At 26.2% G+C, this 18,211-nt stretch overlaps 1 protein-coding gene across 1 annotated transcript in view; it reads left to right on the forward strand.

The window, feature by feature from the left end:
- The first annotated feature begins 1,759 nt into the window (after positions 1-1,759).
- Positions 1,760-18,211, forward strand: part of LOC129969378 (glucose dehydrogenase [FAD, quinone]-like) — a 107,784-nt gene continuing 91,332 nt past the window's right edge. Inside the window, exon 1 of the mRNA XM_056083932.1 lies at positions 1,760-2,103. Coding sequence (XP_055939907.1) covers positions 1,977-2,103 — 127 coding nt within the window. The 5' untranslated portion in view covers positions 1,760-1,976. The remainder of the gene's footprint in view (positions 2,104-18,211) is intronic.

Below are 18,211 nucleotides of genomic sequence, written 5' to 3' on the forward strand. Positions count from 1 at the left end.
AAATTTTGTATTTTTCTTGATGACATATTTTTATGTTTTATAAAAAGGATGAATGAAACAAATTTTGAGAAATACGATTATGAATCCATCGTCTGAGCAAATTTTAAATATTATGGATTTTTTTTTTTTACTTTAATTTTATTAGTTTAACATCCTTTTTTTTTTTAATTGTTACACTTTATAGTTGCCAACTGTGACCACTACCTTGTTTACCCATTGTATTAATTTTCATATTTTAATTATGCCTACCAACTTTAAATTCAGCAAATGAATTAATGCTCGTTGATATAATTAAATTAAATGTTTTGTAACTTTACATTGATAGCTACATATGATCAAGAAATAGGTTGCAAAATATTAAGAAAAGCTTTATATACAGTAAATGTATTAGCATTTGAACTAAATTTTATATATTAAACTTTGGAATATCGAAATTTTTCGATCGAAAACATTTAAATGCATAAAAAGTTGTATAGAAATTATAATTATATAAATAATATGAAAGCTATTTATACAATTATATTTAAATACATAAACAGTATGAAAATAAGCAAAATTTTATGCATCTAATAAAATTAATGGCTTAGATATTTACATAAAACATCTAAAAAACATTAGGCAGAATAACTGTGTAAAAATATTATATGAAGATTATTCTTAAATAAATTATAATTATTGTACATTTTCAGCTAACTATAAAACTCATAATCGAGCCAATTACAACAATAAGCAAACTAATTAAATAATCACCAGAAATGTTATTTTTCTTTCAATAAGTGAAAAGATTCCTTTTGTTTTGATACAATACATTTTGATTTAATATTGTATCAAAAATTTTATTGAATCTTATTTCTCTCTTGTCCTTTTTTTAAACATCTTACACAATCATGGTATATTAAAGATAGTGAAGTATTGAGATAATGTGCATCTTTTACATTTGGTTATTTGTAGCAGACTTACGATTCTCACTCTTGCATAATGTTACATTTAAGCGAATGGAATATAGCATCATTCAAATTTGATATAATCTATAACTAAGAACTCTGCTCCGATGTTACATGGTGAAGATCCAGTTTAAAATATTAATATAGCAGATTAAATAGTTAATCAGAAAAGCACAGAAAAAAAAATATCCCCACAGACCAAACAACTTTTTTCGAAGCTTTTTACATGCCTTTCCCAAGTAAGTAAATATTAAAAATAAATAAAATAAAACCAATTCTTAATGTCCCAATACAATTATCAATTTCATTTTTTCGATTAACATTATATATGAGAGAATTATATAAATTGGGATTGATTCTTCACATAAGTGGGGCATTAAATAAAAGAAATTTGAAATATTGAAAGTTCTGTGGCAAGAAAGGGAAGTTTCTATTCTTTATTAGGCTTTATGGAGCATCGCTAATGAAAGGCGACAGTTTCCAATTCTTGACCTCTAATAGATAATCCCTTAAAAAGTAGCTTAGCAGGACAGTACACCTTCCTCCCGGGGCTCTCTCTGCATGCAGAAACCGAGACCACCTGCAGAATCGACTGCTGCACCGAGACTGCTGCTTTCATCCTTTACCAACGAAGTCTACTGTCTTTATGATGACGTTCATCAACCACATCATCAACCCTCACTCTTCACCATGTGTTACGTCACTTGAAACCGGTCGACGGCCCAGTCACACGTAGGAAAAGGAAGACTCGGTCAAGTTCAAGGGGAAGAAGCGGGCCTCTCAAACTACCTGTTCAAAATAAGATCAGATTCGAAGCGAGTAACATCTCACGTAGTACTGCAGTTCCCTTGCTCATTCACTTGAGGCGTTCATCCAGTGTATCTCCAGACGAGGATGGTAACACGTGGAGGATTGTCGACTCGTCTACCATCTGATAGTGCGCATGGACTTGGATGATATCAGTAACTGGACTTACAGTTGTAGATTTTTAAGTCTGTTGTTTTGTTTCTGGTGGGTGGACAACATCACAATATGCCGGATGTTACCCCCATCTTACCGGCGCTGGTGCCTCTGGCAACGTTGCTCTATGTGTTCGGATCGGAATATTTAGTGCCAATTTCGACTGATAAAGTAGACTCTGAATATGATTACATAGTTGGTAAGTAAAATTTTATTGTTTTGGCTTTAATGGTCTTAAATTTGCCAGCTAATTAGAGTTGAAATTATATACTGGAATCACTTATTTTCATCAAAATACACTCATTCTTTGATGTGTTAAATAGTTATTGGAAATTTCATTTCTGTACATGATAAAACCTTAACAGTTTTTAGTATTCGTAACATTGGCAGAAAAAGAATCTATTGACTCGACAATGCTTATTTTAAGGTTGAAGCTAAAAACAAATTTATTAAAAACATTATTTAAAATATAAAAGTGATATTTAATTTTTTATTAAAAAAACAGTCGTTAAAATTGCCCAAAAATATAATATATTTTCATAACACAGATATTTTACATTAATATATACTGCAAATTAAGTGTCATAGATTTTTTTGAATGGTTAATTCAGATTTCTAACATTTGTTCTCTCAGATAGTTTTTACATTAAATAAGAATTATATTTTACTATATAATATTAATAACTCTGTAATTTGATATTCTTTAATTCTGACGAAAATACTTCGATAGTTGAAGGGAAAAAAATTATAAAAAAAAGTAATTTAACCTTGCATTGTATTTGTGCAATTGTGCTTCTGTTGTGGAATATACTCAACATAAATTTGTATAAATGATTTTCATTTCATTAGTTTAAGAAAACGACGCATAGAAAGAAAAAAAAAAAATTCTTAACTCCTTTCTTCATTGAAATGATATTTAAGTATCTTAAAAAGGTAGATATGAGATGGAAGAATTTCAAACATGAAACAGATTTTATTTTTATATAGCTTCTATAGCTAGAATAATATTGCAAATTTCAAATTATTTATGTAACATTAACAAAATATTTTCTTAGATGCTTTTAATTTTATGTCATTGCTATATTTAGATTTCCTTTTTTATTTTTATACAAAATACTAATATTACACTCAAAATACGAGATACATTCATTAAGCTTGTTAAAAATTTAAATTCTACGAAAAACAGTAATGCTTTGTAATTAAATAATCAGGCATATTTTTTATTATAGGTAAATAATAAATTTAAGAGTTCTCAGTCAAAAACATGAAGTAATGTAATATATACTTTAACATTGGAGCTGATTGAACTATTATTTTTTATTCTAACAAAATTTAAGAAAAAAAATATTAAAAAATCTAATGAGTTCTTTTACAAAACATTATTGTTAATATTTTGTATTACTATTAAAAGAAATTTTAACTATGGAATTTAGAAAAAGAAGTATATGTCTATTGCTGAAATAAATAAAGGGAAAAAAATAAAAAAAATTTCAAATTTTGTTGCTCTTCTTTAGGAAATACGATTAATGACCCATTTATGAACTCGTGTATCAGTTAAAAGGAACTCCTTTAATCTTATTGGTAATTTAAACTAAAATGAACTAAAAAAGATAAATTAGACAAAACACTTTAAAAAAGTGATAAATGAACTGAATTAATTAATGCGCTATAATTGAACTGAATTAATTAAATGAATGGGTTAATTTATTTCTATATTTGAAGTGATAGTTCAACTTTTTTTTTTAAGTTTATATACAAATTGAAAAAGACTTCATTACAACCTTTAGAATTGGTCTGAAAAATATAACTTATACTAGCTGCTTAAAAACATCTATACTCATATATTTTTTAAATTCTTGTGGAAAAAATATTTCTTATTTTGCTCTGATTTTAAAGAATATTTTTTAACGAATCTTAATTCTTTTAACTTGATGTATAACTACTTCTATAGTCAACTAAATATGAAACTGCCAGATGAAACTATTTGACTTAAATATGCACAACTTTCGTAACGATTTTATATACCTTTAAAGAAATGTATTCAAAGTTGAAAAGTTTATTGGTTTTTCTATTAGATGTTGCTTATTTCTTCTGTTATCTGCCATTCATCAACGCAGCATCAAAAATAGTTGCAGTGATTTAAAAAAAATTTTGATTGAATTTTTTATTGTCGTTTTTAATAAAGAACCAAAATGAAGAACACTGGAATAAATTTAAAATAACAATTCAACTGCAAGAAATATTAGGGCACTTTCACAAATTGTTCTTTCCTTTGAGCATATTCGTAAATAATTTGATATTGTCCATATTTAGATATATAGATGAGTAATTTAGCTATGATTTCAATGTACGCAAACGTCGTTAATTTTTTTAAAAAAAGCACAAAATGCTTATGAAATGTTACGAAAAAAATTGCAATTGAATTCAATATAATGTCTATCCTCATACTATTTCAAGATTTTGCTTTCAATAAAAAGTAAAATTAATTGAATTAAAACAACGAAAATAAAGATACTAATTTTAAATGCATTATTCTGCAATTAATTGCGCTTAATTTTTTTGTAAGATGCCTTTATGTATTAAAATTTAATCTCCTTTTTAGTTAATAATAATTTTATTATTTTTTTCCAGAAGCTAATATTCTGGCTTATTTTATAAAATTTTATTTTTATTCCTAAAATAACACTTCTCTGTTAAGAATAATATTAATAATTTGTTTATTTAAATTATAAGTTATTTCACGTATAGAGAAAGATAGATGGACTTTGAAACTTCTATACACTTTTTCCTTATAATTAATATAACTCTAATAAAATAAGATTTAATTAAATTTATTTCAGAAAATCCGTGTAAAATTTCTATAAAAAATTTATTTAATAAATGGTAAAATTTAAAGTCAATTTTTCTTTAAACAAGACAGAAAGATTAAAGAAATTTTCCTTCACAACACATTCAAAATAATTCTAAAATTGAATTACATTCGAAACATGATTAACATCATGGAACCAAGTATATATTTTTTAAAAGATTAAGGCAATTTTGTTACAATAATATAATTTACAATCGTTGAAAAGAAATAAGAACCCTCTTTAATTTATCAAAGAAAGTTTTCTTTTAAAAACAAGATAAAATGAAAATGTGTTTTGTAAAAAATATAATTTTTGTTTTACTTTCAAACACAGAAATTTGCAATAAAAAATAAATCTGATGTTTACCGAAACAAGTAATAGTAATTTCTGTACAAAGAATAATATTTTTTAAATATTTAGAAAACAAAAGGTAAAAGAAAACGGCTCTCTTTCGTCCTAAAATATTGTTCAAATTTTTTTCAAGAATTCAGAATTATTAAAAGCATATGAAATGAATAAACGTTTTTAAACTCAAATCATGCTACGTTTTCAAAGACAAAAAGATTTTCGAACTTACAAAAATATCCATAAAATTTTTTAAAAAAAATAATCTAATGGTCAAAAGACCAATATAATAAATAAAAAGTTAAATGAATTAAATAAGGCAATGACGAAATTAACGAAATAAAAATTCGAAGGATTACAAAAATATTTAGAATAAAGAAGAAATAGCGGTTTTAATATATAGTAGAATTATTCAAAACTAATGATAATAGTATATAAAAAATCAAAGCCACCTTATTAAATTCAAGAATTAGAATCAAATTACCGAAAGCAAATGTAGCAGCAAAATAAATGAATGAAATAAAATAAAAGAAAGCAATTATTTCAGAGTAGAAGAACTGTTCTAACATGATGAGCAGCAACAGTATGATGTACTGTAAATTCAAAATTCAAATTTCTGGACTCGCTTTTCCTTTATAATGTATGAAAGAATTGATTCCATTCATCAATAGATAATTTGTTGATTGTTTCTTAATCAGAACATTTTTAATCAGCGTTTTATTATTCATTTTATTTCCAATGCATATTGAAATATTTACTCTCATTTCAGAATCAGTTATTTTTTACCTGTAAACAATTTTATGTTGAAATCAAGTAAAAATATTTCTCAAAAGATTTAAATTAATTTTAAATGATTTTAAATATAAGACTTTTCTTAAAGTGGCATTGAATTGAAACAAAACATTTCACTTACGAAACATTTTGTTTACATCTGCCTTGTTTATCCATCCCAAATGAATTTTTTTTAGCGTATGATTTTTTTTTCTCTACTGCTTGTCTGCAATTCAAAAAAAAAAAAACATTTCTCCTTGATACGTGACCTGTGAATAATTTATAATTTTACCATTCCTGCATTCAGGTTAGGAGAGAAAGGGGTTAGATTTTGCCCAAAACAGAATGCCCCCTGTGAGAGAAGGTCACGTTCGAAGTAGGCCATGAAGACGATCAAAGAAACTATGCGATACACTAAACCTGAGAATTCTTCTTTCGGATGTCAAAGGTTCGCGTATCATCTTCACCTTGGCAATTTATCTAAATTTCGGAAAAGAGCCTCTTATTTCGAGCCTTAATGATAAAATAAAGTTATATGGTTTTACTCCAGGGTGCTGTTAGTTTAGTACATTGTTATTATTTTCATGCCTTTATTGTGAGATATATTATTAAATTTAGAAAAGACCTCATCCTTTGAAAAGAATAGCAGAAGAATGGTTGGTTTATTATTTATAAAATAGTGTGTGATGAACAAATACATAGAAGAAAATTATGGAACAAACTGATCTAATTTTTTTATATCATCTTTTCTTTTTGAATAGTTTTATGATTGAAATTAAAAATTTTACGGTGTTTTTTGTACTAACGAAATAAAAAAGCAATAAAGATTAATAATTGAATAAAATCATGGTACAAATCAATACTTTATAGTAATTCGAAACATTTTTTATTTCATAATTTTTTTCAGCAATTGCTTTTATAAATCCGATTGTGTAGAAATCTTATTAGAGTAGAAATTAATAATTTTTTTTTGGTTGCTTATCTAAATACATTCTAAATGAAATCAAAAGTTAAGAGAATGTAAAAATTATTTAATTTTTTTGACAAAATTCATTAGTTTCCCGGAGATATAGTGTTAGTTGGTAATGAAGTCTGCTTCAAAATTGAATAATTTCAAGGTGGAAACTTGAGTTCACAAAGATTCGCCATGTATGTGGACTTGTTAAATCTGACGCTGAGGGTTAAACATTGTCCCACTACTGCGGAGAGGAAGTTTGGAAAGGGAGTACCGGTTCAAGTGTCGTTCTCGTGATATAATTAAAATTACGAGACCCTCGTAAGCAGTCCTCATAGTCAAAGCGATACGTTAATAAAACTAATCCATATTGTTTTACAGAAACTGACATTGGAAGTAGTGTCTTGATTTTAATTTGAGTTCGAATCTCGATTGCATCGAAAGTACGTAAATTTCATGTACGAGATTTTCTTTAGCGCATAAGTATCTTTTTTGTGTAATTCTTTTCAAAGTGAGATTTCTATCTTTAGCAACCATCTGGTAACTTTAAAAAGAATTCAAAGTTAGAATTAAAGTTTGTAAAGAATTAGATTTCATTCTTTTATCTATTTAAAAATAATTTTAAACTCCTATTCGAATTCATGCTCGTGTTTTTTCAAATTTGAAACATCTCACTATTATTTTGTGAGGTGTGATTACTATTAAGAATAAATGGAGATATGTAGCGGTAATAAAGTTAGCAAATTATGTTTAATATTTCAACTAAAAATATCAGCCACTAGGATGAAATAATCCTTGACAAAATTTGAAGTTCACTATAATGAATATAGATCTGTAAATACAAAGAAATTATATTTATTCCCTAAAGGTGATCGAAATTTATTAACATTTATTTAAGGGCAGGATGAAATTTCAAAATATATTTTTGGAACAATGATTCAGGAGAAAAAAAAAATGACAGTAAATTTTGAACTTTTTAAATCTTTCTTGGTGTAATCTTTTTTAAAATAAATAGCGCAAAGTATGATGCTTTAGAATAGATTAGTAAAGTTATGCTCAAGGGGGCTGAATAAAATAAAACTTGTCCAATAGGTCAAATTCTAGTTAAGTATTGATGAAAAATGAGTATTAGCAACAAAGCGAGGAAAATAATAATAAAAAAATTCTATTTTAGCAACTATATTGCCCGTATGGAATCATTTTATTCTTATTGGTAAGGTAGCTTTATACAACTCTCCACTTCAGTTTATTTTTCATTTTTTTTGTTTTCATCTATTGCATAACTTGCTGAAGTGCTTCCTCTTTCAATGGTATTCTTGATGTTCAATGACCGCGGTCGATTTTTCTCGTAGACCCCGAACTGCGCCCCTCATATCTCAAGTTCTAAGAAATCACGCGAAGAAGTTTCCACTTACTTGAACTTCCAATATCTCTAAGAGAAATAGCCCTTAAAATAAGGGTATGGAGCCATTTAACTGAAACCAGAATGCAGCAAAAGGATACAACTATTATCAGTTGCAATTTCTTTACCTACAACTTAATTAGCTGAATGTATGTTGTGTGAAAAGTTGGAAACTGAATACTAATATTTAAGTTATAAGTCATAAAAAAGACGCAATTATTCTCATTCGTATGCTGTTTTAGGATAAAATAGCTTTACGAATAAAAAATAAATAAAAAGAAATGTGGGTCTGCGTGCCGCGTGACGGTCGGTTTCTTTCGTCTTGCTGTTGTGATTACTAATGCGGTATTACCGGAACTTGCATAGTTTTGAGGCAAAAATTTGCGGAAATGACCTGATCTTTATTTCATTGTAGTTATAAAATTAGAATTTTATAGTAAATTAGTTTTGTTGTTTCTCTAAAATCAGAACTCTTATTATTACTACAAGATGTAATCTTGAAATATATACATGTAAATTCAGTTTTCAAAAGAATAAAATTGTCTCGTCAAATTTGAACAGAAGCAAAAGGAAATCATTCTTATATTATTTTGCACAGTATGTACATTCACTAATAAAATGAAATACTTTAACGGTAATGGTAAGGATATAAATATGTATTAATATCAGAACTTGTATCTTTGTTATATCAAGGGATACAAGAGCTTTCGGAATATGAGAAAAACAGAATAAAGTATTATTTTGATTGCTTGCTGATATTAAGATTTAAAAAATTGTTTGAATACTGGATATTTAATAAATTATAGATCAAAAATTAGCATGTGGAAAAAAAGATAATTTATCATGTACATAATGTATTTTAATCTGCCGTAGAACTGATTATGTCTATCTTACAAGTTTCGTTATATTTTATATCCTATTCCATCATCTGTATTTAGCTATATTTAACGATAAAGTTCTCGATTCCTCATTCCAAAGACATCATCCTACAAATTATTGAGAAAAGTTCTGTGCATTGCAATATTTTCCCCCCATTTGCAAGAAAATGAAAATAAATCTTTTTACTTTCACACATACGAACTCTATACGAACTCAATATTCGTATACGAATATCTCTATACGAACTCAATATTCGTAAAAAGAATTCGATATTGAGATTGTGATGAATCTCCACGTTTCGGACTTGGCTGAATTAGAAAAGCACATCTCCCCGACCCCATTATGTCTGTCTGTAAATACAATGTCTCAAAACACTAAGTTAGGGAAATGGAATTCGGTATGTGGACTTACAATCAAATTTATAGATACATATCAGACTTTTAGAGAAATATATTCATAGGAAGTTTGCCTAGCTGTTCGATTATAAATCAACTCTATAGTTTCAAAGCCAAAAAGCTAGGAAGATAAAATTTGGTACAGATTTGGCATGTAAAAATATAGGTTCTTATAAAAATTTAAATCAAATCTGAATAAGGGTTGACCGTCTGCCGGTCTATTCTTTCGCAAGCATGTAAACGCAATAAATAACACATAAACAGGATGACTTAAATCAATGAAATTCAGTAGTTTGTGACTACAACTGTAATTAAGTGTCAAATTTTGATTTCACTCGGGCGGCAAAAAAGCGTTCAAAATACATATTCATATAAAAGATTCAATAAAAAAATGTTAAATTCATGCCAAATATCTATATTTCGTAACAATTGTTCATCAAGGCCATGAAAGGCATTTGCTATCTTTCCCGAGGTCCATGATTTTATGTGTGAGGAGGTGGGGATAAGATCTTTGTAGGGTAGTACGCGATAAAGTTTCATGTAGACCATTCCGTTTGTTTAATGTTAGTGGGTTACATTCATATGTATAACTATATTTGCTTCGATAAAAATTAGATTTAAAAAAAATTAATTCCTTTAAATTTTTTTTGAACATGTTTTAAATTATAACTAAATTCAATTTTGCTTTTTAAATGTTGTTTATATTTAATTGTAACTACCGATGCGACGTTTCAATTGTTTATTAGTAGCCATATGTCATGCATTTTCTAAGATTCAAATATTTGAATTTAATCCCTACGAATATCACATTCACTTTCTTTTTAAAAAAATCTGCAACTTTTCATTCTGCTTACCTTTGCAAACTGTGTTAATGCCCTGAAGTATATCGTGCTGTCAAAAGATTGTTAAAGTCATAGATTATAACTTTTCATTGCAAGATGGGAAATGGGAAGTTCAAAGTACACGCCGGAGAAATAAACTTATTTTATCATTTTCAAAATGGCCTTAAGTAAAATTTCTCAATTAATGCTCTATTTGCCACAAGAGTTTTTCTTGTTTGTGGCATGACGATTAAACCATTTTTTGACTGTGGAAGATTAAATGATTCAACTATTACCTCAGGCTATTTGTGTTCTCATGGTAAGTGCTCTACACAAACAAATAAAAGGGAAAAGAATATTCCCAGACGAAAAAATTGTTTGCACCAACTTCGACTACTTTTTAAATAACTTGTTCTCATTACCCATATTGGTTTGCGCGACAATTCTTTTCGAAAAATATTAGGAAACTGTATTTTTTTGATAGTTTTGAGTTATTTTCAAAATAAAAGGGAACAATAATGCAAGGGTTCTTTCCTTAAATTTTTAATTAACACAAATGCATTGGAAGTCATAATATAAGTATTGTTTTGCATAAAACGATGTTGCATAGAAAAAAAAATTATAATTAAGAAATAAAAGCATATATTAGCATCTATAAAATAATAAAGCTCCGACTTATGATATTTGTAATACCCAAACAACTCAATAAAATCCAATATATGAAACTAAAATTTAATATTATACTTATTTTAAATTATGTTTTATAAGTTATTATTATACAATATAATATGCATTTTCTGCTAATGGAATCTTAGAAATGAAGCATTAATTAATATGGGATAAATAAATATTCGCAACATGCATTTAGATAAAAGTTTTTGGGTCATATCTTAATTCATATTACAACTAAAGTTTTTCTATTAAGTATAGAATGTATATATATGTGAGTGAGAGAGAAAGAGAGAGAGAGAGTATAATTATAAGTTAATAAAATGATGTCTTAAAAAATAATTCTATATTTTTTGAGAATGCTAAATCTCAAATTTTTTATTCAATTTTCCAAACGTTAAAAATAATTTTAAAAAAAAATCGAATCTGTAACTAAATTCGTGGTAAATTCAACATCACTACAATTCAGCGTGATATTTTCACCAGCTTCACAGTTTTGAGCATTTTCTCTCATTTTGAAGCCTTACAAAGGATACTGATGATCAATAGAAAATGAGATAAAAGCAAGTTAATTTTTCAATTAGAAATGCTTTTTAATCAAAATGTTTTTTAAAAACATTTATACCAAATTTATTCGTACCTAATGCCTTTCTAACCAACACTCTATTTCATAAGCAAAGTTAGGAATTTTTTTTTTTTTTAAAGTTTAGGTCTTTTTTAACTGCGAAGTTATAAATTCCTCTTTCGTATACTTTGTGAGAAATTTTCTGCTGCTTCAATTGATGGTATTCATTAAAAAAAATATTGGATTTGATAAATAGTTTTTTCAATTACTTTATTAAATAAAAATAAGATCACTGTTTCATAAATATTAGCTTTCTTGTACAGTATCCAATTCAATTTACTTTACAGTATCCAATTGAGTTTACTTTGCGGGAAATTTTTTCGACTTCAGAATCTATAAAATTTGCACAATGCAAAAATTAATAATTTAATATGCAGCATTAAAAGAGAACTATTTTCACAAATAATTTTGTTCATATGGTGAAGTTTCAGAAATTGAAATTTACATCATTATAGACTGCATTAAAAAAGTTACCAGGAAATAGCTTGAAATTAAAAAAAATATGTATATTTTAGAATTAAATTATTTTCTGCAGCATATTATCTATATATATACGTGAAATTGTATTATTAAATATAGGGAAATAGTATTTTATTAGCTTTCATTTATCAAATTCCTTCTCATCTACAATTATTCTTTAAATTTTTGTTAATTTTGTCTCAAATATATAAAATCATCGCAAAGAACAATGTTTTAAAAATTTATGCTTATAAAATGTATTGATATAGCTTTGTAACATTTGCTAAAATTATAGCGATTTCCTAAATTTGACGCAAATATACGTTTGTAACATTTTTACCAATCAGAAATAAATTAGTATAAAGCTAAATACAACGTAATAATTCCTACCTTTTCTTCAATTATGGAACTTTTATTAAAAAACGATTTATTATTTTCTTCTTTTGCATCAGCACTGCTGTCAAATTTATTCGTATAATTTCCTTTAATATCATGCAGAATGAACAGTAAATTCCTCTTCTGAGCTTTAGACAATGTTTATTTAACTATAAATCCTGCTTTAAACAACTGAAGACATTTTTAAAGAAATTGAAAAGGCATTTCTACTTTTAAAGAATAAAACTATAAAATAAAGCTGCAGATCGTCAATTTATACTCTTTGAAGCTTAAAGAAAATTCGAAAATGTTTATTTAAGCATCCATTGATGCCATTAAATGAAAATTAAATTTGGATAAAATAAATAAATGTGCAAATCGTTTGCAATGACTTTTTTAATAGCATAATATAAAAACTAACTGAATAAATATTAAATTTATTTAAATATTATGATTCAATTCCATTTTCCTTTTTTTCCAAACGGTAATTTAAACTTACGACAAAAAATAGACAAAATAGCAACAGAATGATATTTAAAATTTTGCAGACGATTTTGATTTATATTACAAAGAATTAAATTATTTGCTTTTTGCAAAGGATTAGTTATGAATTTTCTTAAACTTTTTATTCTTATAAAATGGATAAATTAATTTTTGTGCTTCAACATTATTTTTCCACTGCTACAATTTTCCTTATTTGGTAAGTGCATAGTCATTTAAATTTTCACTAATGTATTAGTGCTAGAATAATCGGCAATAAAAATTTTAATTAATGTTTTTTTTTTGTTCAAATCTATTTTTTTATAGAAAATATTTAGTTTAACAATTCATTGCACGAATTTTCTTTTTTAATGTATTTTCAGCAATTTTTGTTGCTATGTAATAAATATGTGATGTATTAATTCGAATTTTTTTTAAAAAATATTTATTTTAACATTTAAACAATGACTTTTTAAAAACTGATAAGTTTTTAAATTAAAATGATTTCTGCTCATTAACTATGTTTTTTATCTTAATTCTATTAAATAGCAAATTCTGTAGTCAGTAAAAAGATTTCAATATATGGCCTTTATAAAAATGCTGCGATTTTGGAACGAGTTATGCGGAATTATTTTTACTCACGATACAACTAATTATATCAAATATTCATAATTCGTACACAAGAAAGAATTTAATGAATATAAATTCCATTCTATGATCAGAGAATCAGTGTTTATTTATATAATAAAACAATAAAATTATTTCAAGCTATTGATGAAAACAACATTTGATATAAATTATTCTGAAATTAATTGTAACCCAAATAAACGATTAGAACGACATAAAAAAAAAGAGCAAGAGAAAGAGGAAGGCTTCAAAATCTCAATTCAAATCAACAGAAATGTCGAAGCACGTGGAAAGACGTAATGGCGAAATAAAAATAAATAAATAAGTTAGAGTTTAGTTGAATAAAATTTGACAATGACCGTGAACCTACTTTTCAAGAATAGCCAATTTCACCTACAACAGTTATTTTTTAAAGAAAACGTTTCAACCTAATTAGGTGTTTCAGTTTTGTTTGAATTAAAAGTGTAGGGCAGTTGGAATGATATCAATGGAAACCCGTTTGCTTCAAGTACCTTTTCAGAATGGAGTTACAATTTCAAAATAAATATTTAAAATGGCTCACAAAAAAAAAATTGAATTATTGCTATGTTATTGTTCTAACTTTTTTTTTTCTATTAGAGTAGATTGTAGTTTATTTAGCTGGGAGAGAAAATGTCCTTCCTGATATTTTATAAAACATATTAGCCACCTTTGGCACCCAGATCTTCGTCTAACATCAATATATTTGAAATAATTAAAGAGCAAAACGAAGAAACTGAACAGCACACAAAATTGTGACAATTTTAAAAGTACTTATAAATTTTTTCATAAATATATTAAAGGTACTCAAAAGTAAAAGTTAAAATGCCTGAAGAAAAGGAATTGATTTTAGGATTTGCTTTAATTAATAAATTTAATTTAATTAGTAAAATAGGATTATTATTTTAATGGAAAAAGTAACTGCTATTAATTATATTTAAATAAATTTTGAAAAATTACTTAAAAGTTATAAAAATAACCATACAAGAAATATGGTCAGTAAAAAATCTAAATTATGATATTGGATAGCTAATTTATTAAAGTTTAAAATGGTGTAAAAATATTTTTGGGAGAACGGTATGTTCCAAAGTTACGACAGAAAAACTTGAAATCATTCTACCACCGTTTCTCTGTTTTAAGGAAGGAGGGGGAGGGTAGCAATTTTTTTATAGTGTCGTTAATCCCTCTAGGTCCAAAAGAAGATGTAAGCTGAATTTTGTGGAATTATCTAAGGTTCAAACATATAATCAAAACAGACATTCAATTTTATATAGAGAAATTTTATTTTTTTGGCTATAAATTTCCCCATCATTAATTCAAGATGATATTTAGGCTGTATTTAAATAGAGATGAATATTATGTCATGATAGTTATTTCTTAGAAAAATAAATGAAAAAATCTAATTGAATAGCTCTTCAGAATCTTATTGATTAAAAAAAATAGATTATTTAAATCAAAGAGGCTATTTTTCTTGGTTAGAGCTGATATCTGTCACGGATATAAATCTTTACTAAAAAGACATAAAACCTGTTAAAAAAATACGATTGTAATAAGCCTCTTAATTATTTATATAAAATTTAGGATCAAGAAATTAAAGAATAACATTTAAAATTTTACTAATAAATTATTTTAATTGGAAAAGAAGTAAATAATCAGATGTTTTAAAAGCTATGATGCTTTTAACAGAAAAATAATGACATCTTATTTATATATATACTAGCCGCCTTTGGCGACCAGCCGGTTCGCCAATCTTAATGTTCGTTAAAATTTTAATAATTAAATATTTTATGCAATTTCTACTTTAATAGCTTCTTCATCAAAATATTTTAAAACTTCAAATTTTGATTATCATATAATTCATTCATAATATTATAAAGGCCTTCAGTCATAACGTAATATGTATCTCTCTCCTTTTCTGTTAGCACCCGCAGAATTTATGCTTTAAATTAAAGTGGAAAGAATTTATCTTCAATTAAAATAATAATATTTTTTACTGAAACAAAGCATTTTTTTATAATATGATTACTGAAAATAGAGTCACTCAGCGTTTAAACTTTATGGGCACTAAAGAATATCTTTTTTAATTTATGTAATATCTCAAGAGTTGGTCAACAAAATTTTCTTAGATTCATTATGAGCAGACCGATTCATTAACAATGTTTAAATTTAAATGCATCAAACACTAAAAAAATAAAACGAATCGTTTAAAATAAACGGTTGAAAACAGGTTTTAAAAAAACTACTTAAAAAACGATGTACTTAAAACTATAAGCATATACAAAAAATATATAACTAACATAAATACAATTTACTTACAAAAGCATGCAACTAACCCAAAAATAATTTAAATCATCCGTTGATAACGTTGTCATGGCAACAATCAGAACAGAATGCGCATGCGTGAATTTTCTTCGCCGGTTACGTAAAGAAAATACGTGATTTTTTCTACGCCAGTTGGGGTAACGCTATGCGGATTAGAAATTTTTAATTTCCTTTATTCTGTTTTATTTTAATTCAAAAGTACTTCAGAATGAATCTGAAAGATTGATTCATTAACAATGTTTAATTTTAAATGCATCAAACATTAAGAAAATAAACAGAACCGATTGAAATAATCCGCCGAAAATTTTTAACCCTAGCCTCATTACTGTTGGGAGAAAAAAAAACTGAAGCCTTTCTCGTTTGGCGCTAGGGATAATGGAAGATTTTTTTGGCGGGAAAGTTAGTTTTTAATTAATAATTAAAATTCTAATTAAAAATTCTAAAAAAGAAACCCCAGGTGCACATTCCCAACCTCCAAGGTATACATGTACCAAATTTGGTAGCTGTATGTCAAACGGTCTGGCTTGTAGAGCGCCAACACACACACACACACACACACATTGAGCTTTATTATAAGTATAGATATAGATATAAAGGATTTTCAGTTTTACTTTATAACAAAAGCCATTGCCATTAACTCAAATGTAGTTAATCACAACGCTTTTTTATTCATAATTCGTAGCAATTTAAATATTTCTTTAGATGAAATCAGATAAAAAAAATGATTATCCATCTTTCAAGTAATAGCTTTTACAAATAAGAAAATAAGACACAAAATAATATATAGTAATCTAATTTTAACAATATTGTATAAAATTTACAATGATGCATATTTAATGTGAAGTAACTGCTTCCCCATTTTTATTTTGTTTTATTCTAATACAGTAGAGTACCGGAATTAAATATTTTTCAACGCTAGAAGGTGTTCATTATAAGGCTTCTCGTTAAATAAAGTGTGCATTATAAGGCTTCTCGTTAAATAAAGTGTTAAATATTTCTTCACGTTTCAAAGCATTTTTAATTCAAACAGTAGGTTAATAATAATTTTAGTTTCATTTTTATAAAATTTAGAAATTTTGTAATGAATGTATATATTATTATGACTTATGAATGCGCGAAGCCGTCTTTGTGTATAATGTTATTAAAGCGGAAGCTCGATATTTATAAATGTTGTAGTGGCTAATTAAATATGATGAAACAGATGTGATCTTGATAAAATTACATTCTCAATCATTAAAATCTAAAAAGGAACGCATAAATCAGTACAGTTAAACAAAGAGGAAAACGAAAATAAAAATCAACAATAGCTTTCTAAGATATAAACTTAAATACAATCTCAGATCACAGTAATAAATTTTAAATGACCTAATAAATGCCATCTAAAAGACGGAAATGATGCAAAGTGTTACTATTATCCTAATATTTTATCAATACAGAATTTGTATTTTTTGATAAATATATTTATTTGGCCTGCTAAGCTTATAAAATTTTTTTAATCAACCCTCCTATGCCCTCTACCATCAATTCAGCAATCCTAGTAAAAACCACCAAAAAATATTGCTAATGTTACAATGGTACATATTTAATGTGAAGTAACTGCTTGCCCACTTTCATTTTGTAACTCATTAAAAGTAAACTATGTAACTGATAATGAATTATTTATTTATTTCATTATTTAATAATCATCACAATGCCATTGTAAATTTTTCTGTCTTTTAGATGACATTTATAAGCTCATTTAAAGTTTACTATTGTATTAGAAGATTGTCTCCATATTTATATTTTTGAAAGTTATTGTTATTTTTAATTTTCGATTTCCTCTTTTTTTTTTTAGCCATACTGATTTTTGCATTTTTTTACATTTTAATGATTAAGAATTATTATTTGAGGCAATATAAAATAGATTAATATTTTCAAGCGAATATTTTCTTTTATTTTTCTATAAGTTTAAACTTTTATTGAACTTTGATTACAATGAATGCAGTTGAGACGAAATTATTTTTAAAATACGATTTTGATTGTTTTACACAAGTTACACTTCACAATAGATTTCTATTCTTCATTTTAATTATTTCATGTACAAAAATTATATTTCGTTTTAACTATCTCGGTATCTCGTGCAAAAAGATTATTCATGTCAATTTTTAATGTTTATAGAAACTCATATCAAATAATATAAATTTTATATGAAATAGCTTTTGATATTTAGAAAATATCAGCAAATTTTCTTTGTATTAAAGAAAAAAAATTTTGAAAATTAAATAAAAATTTAAACAATTTTCTATGATTTGCTAACTAGAATCCACTGAGAAAGA

This window comes from Argiope bruennichi, chromosome 5 (genome assembly GCF_947563725.1).
Source record: "Argiope bruennichi chromosome 5, qqArgBrue1.1, whole genome shotgun sequence".
In the NCBI taxonomy this organism is placed as follows: Eukaryota; Metazoa; Arthropoda; class Arachnida; order Araneae; family Araneidae; genus Argiope; species Argiope bruennichi.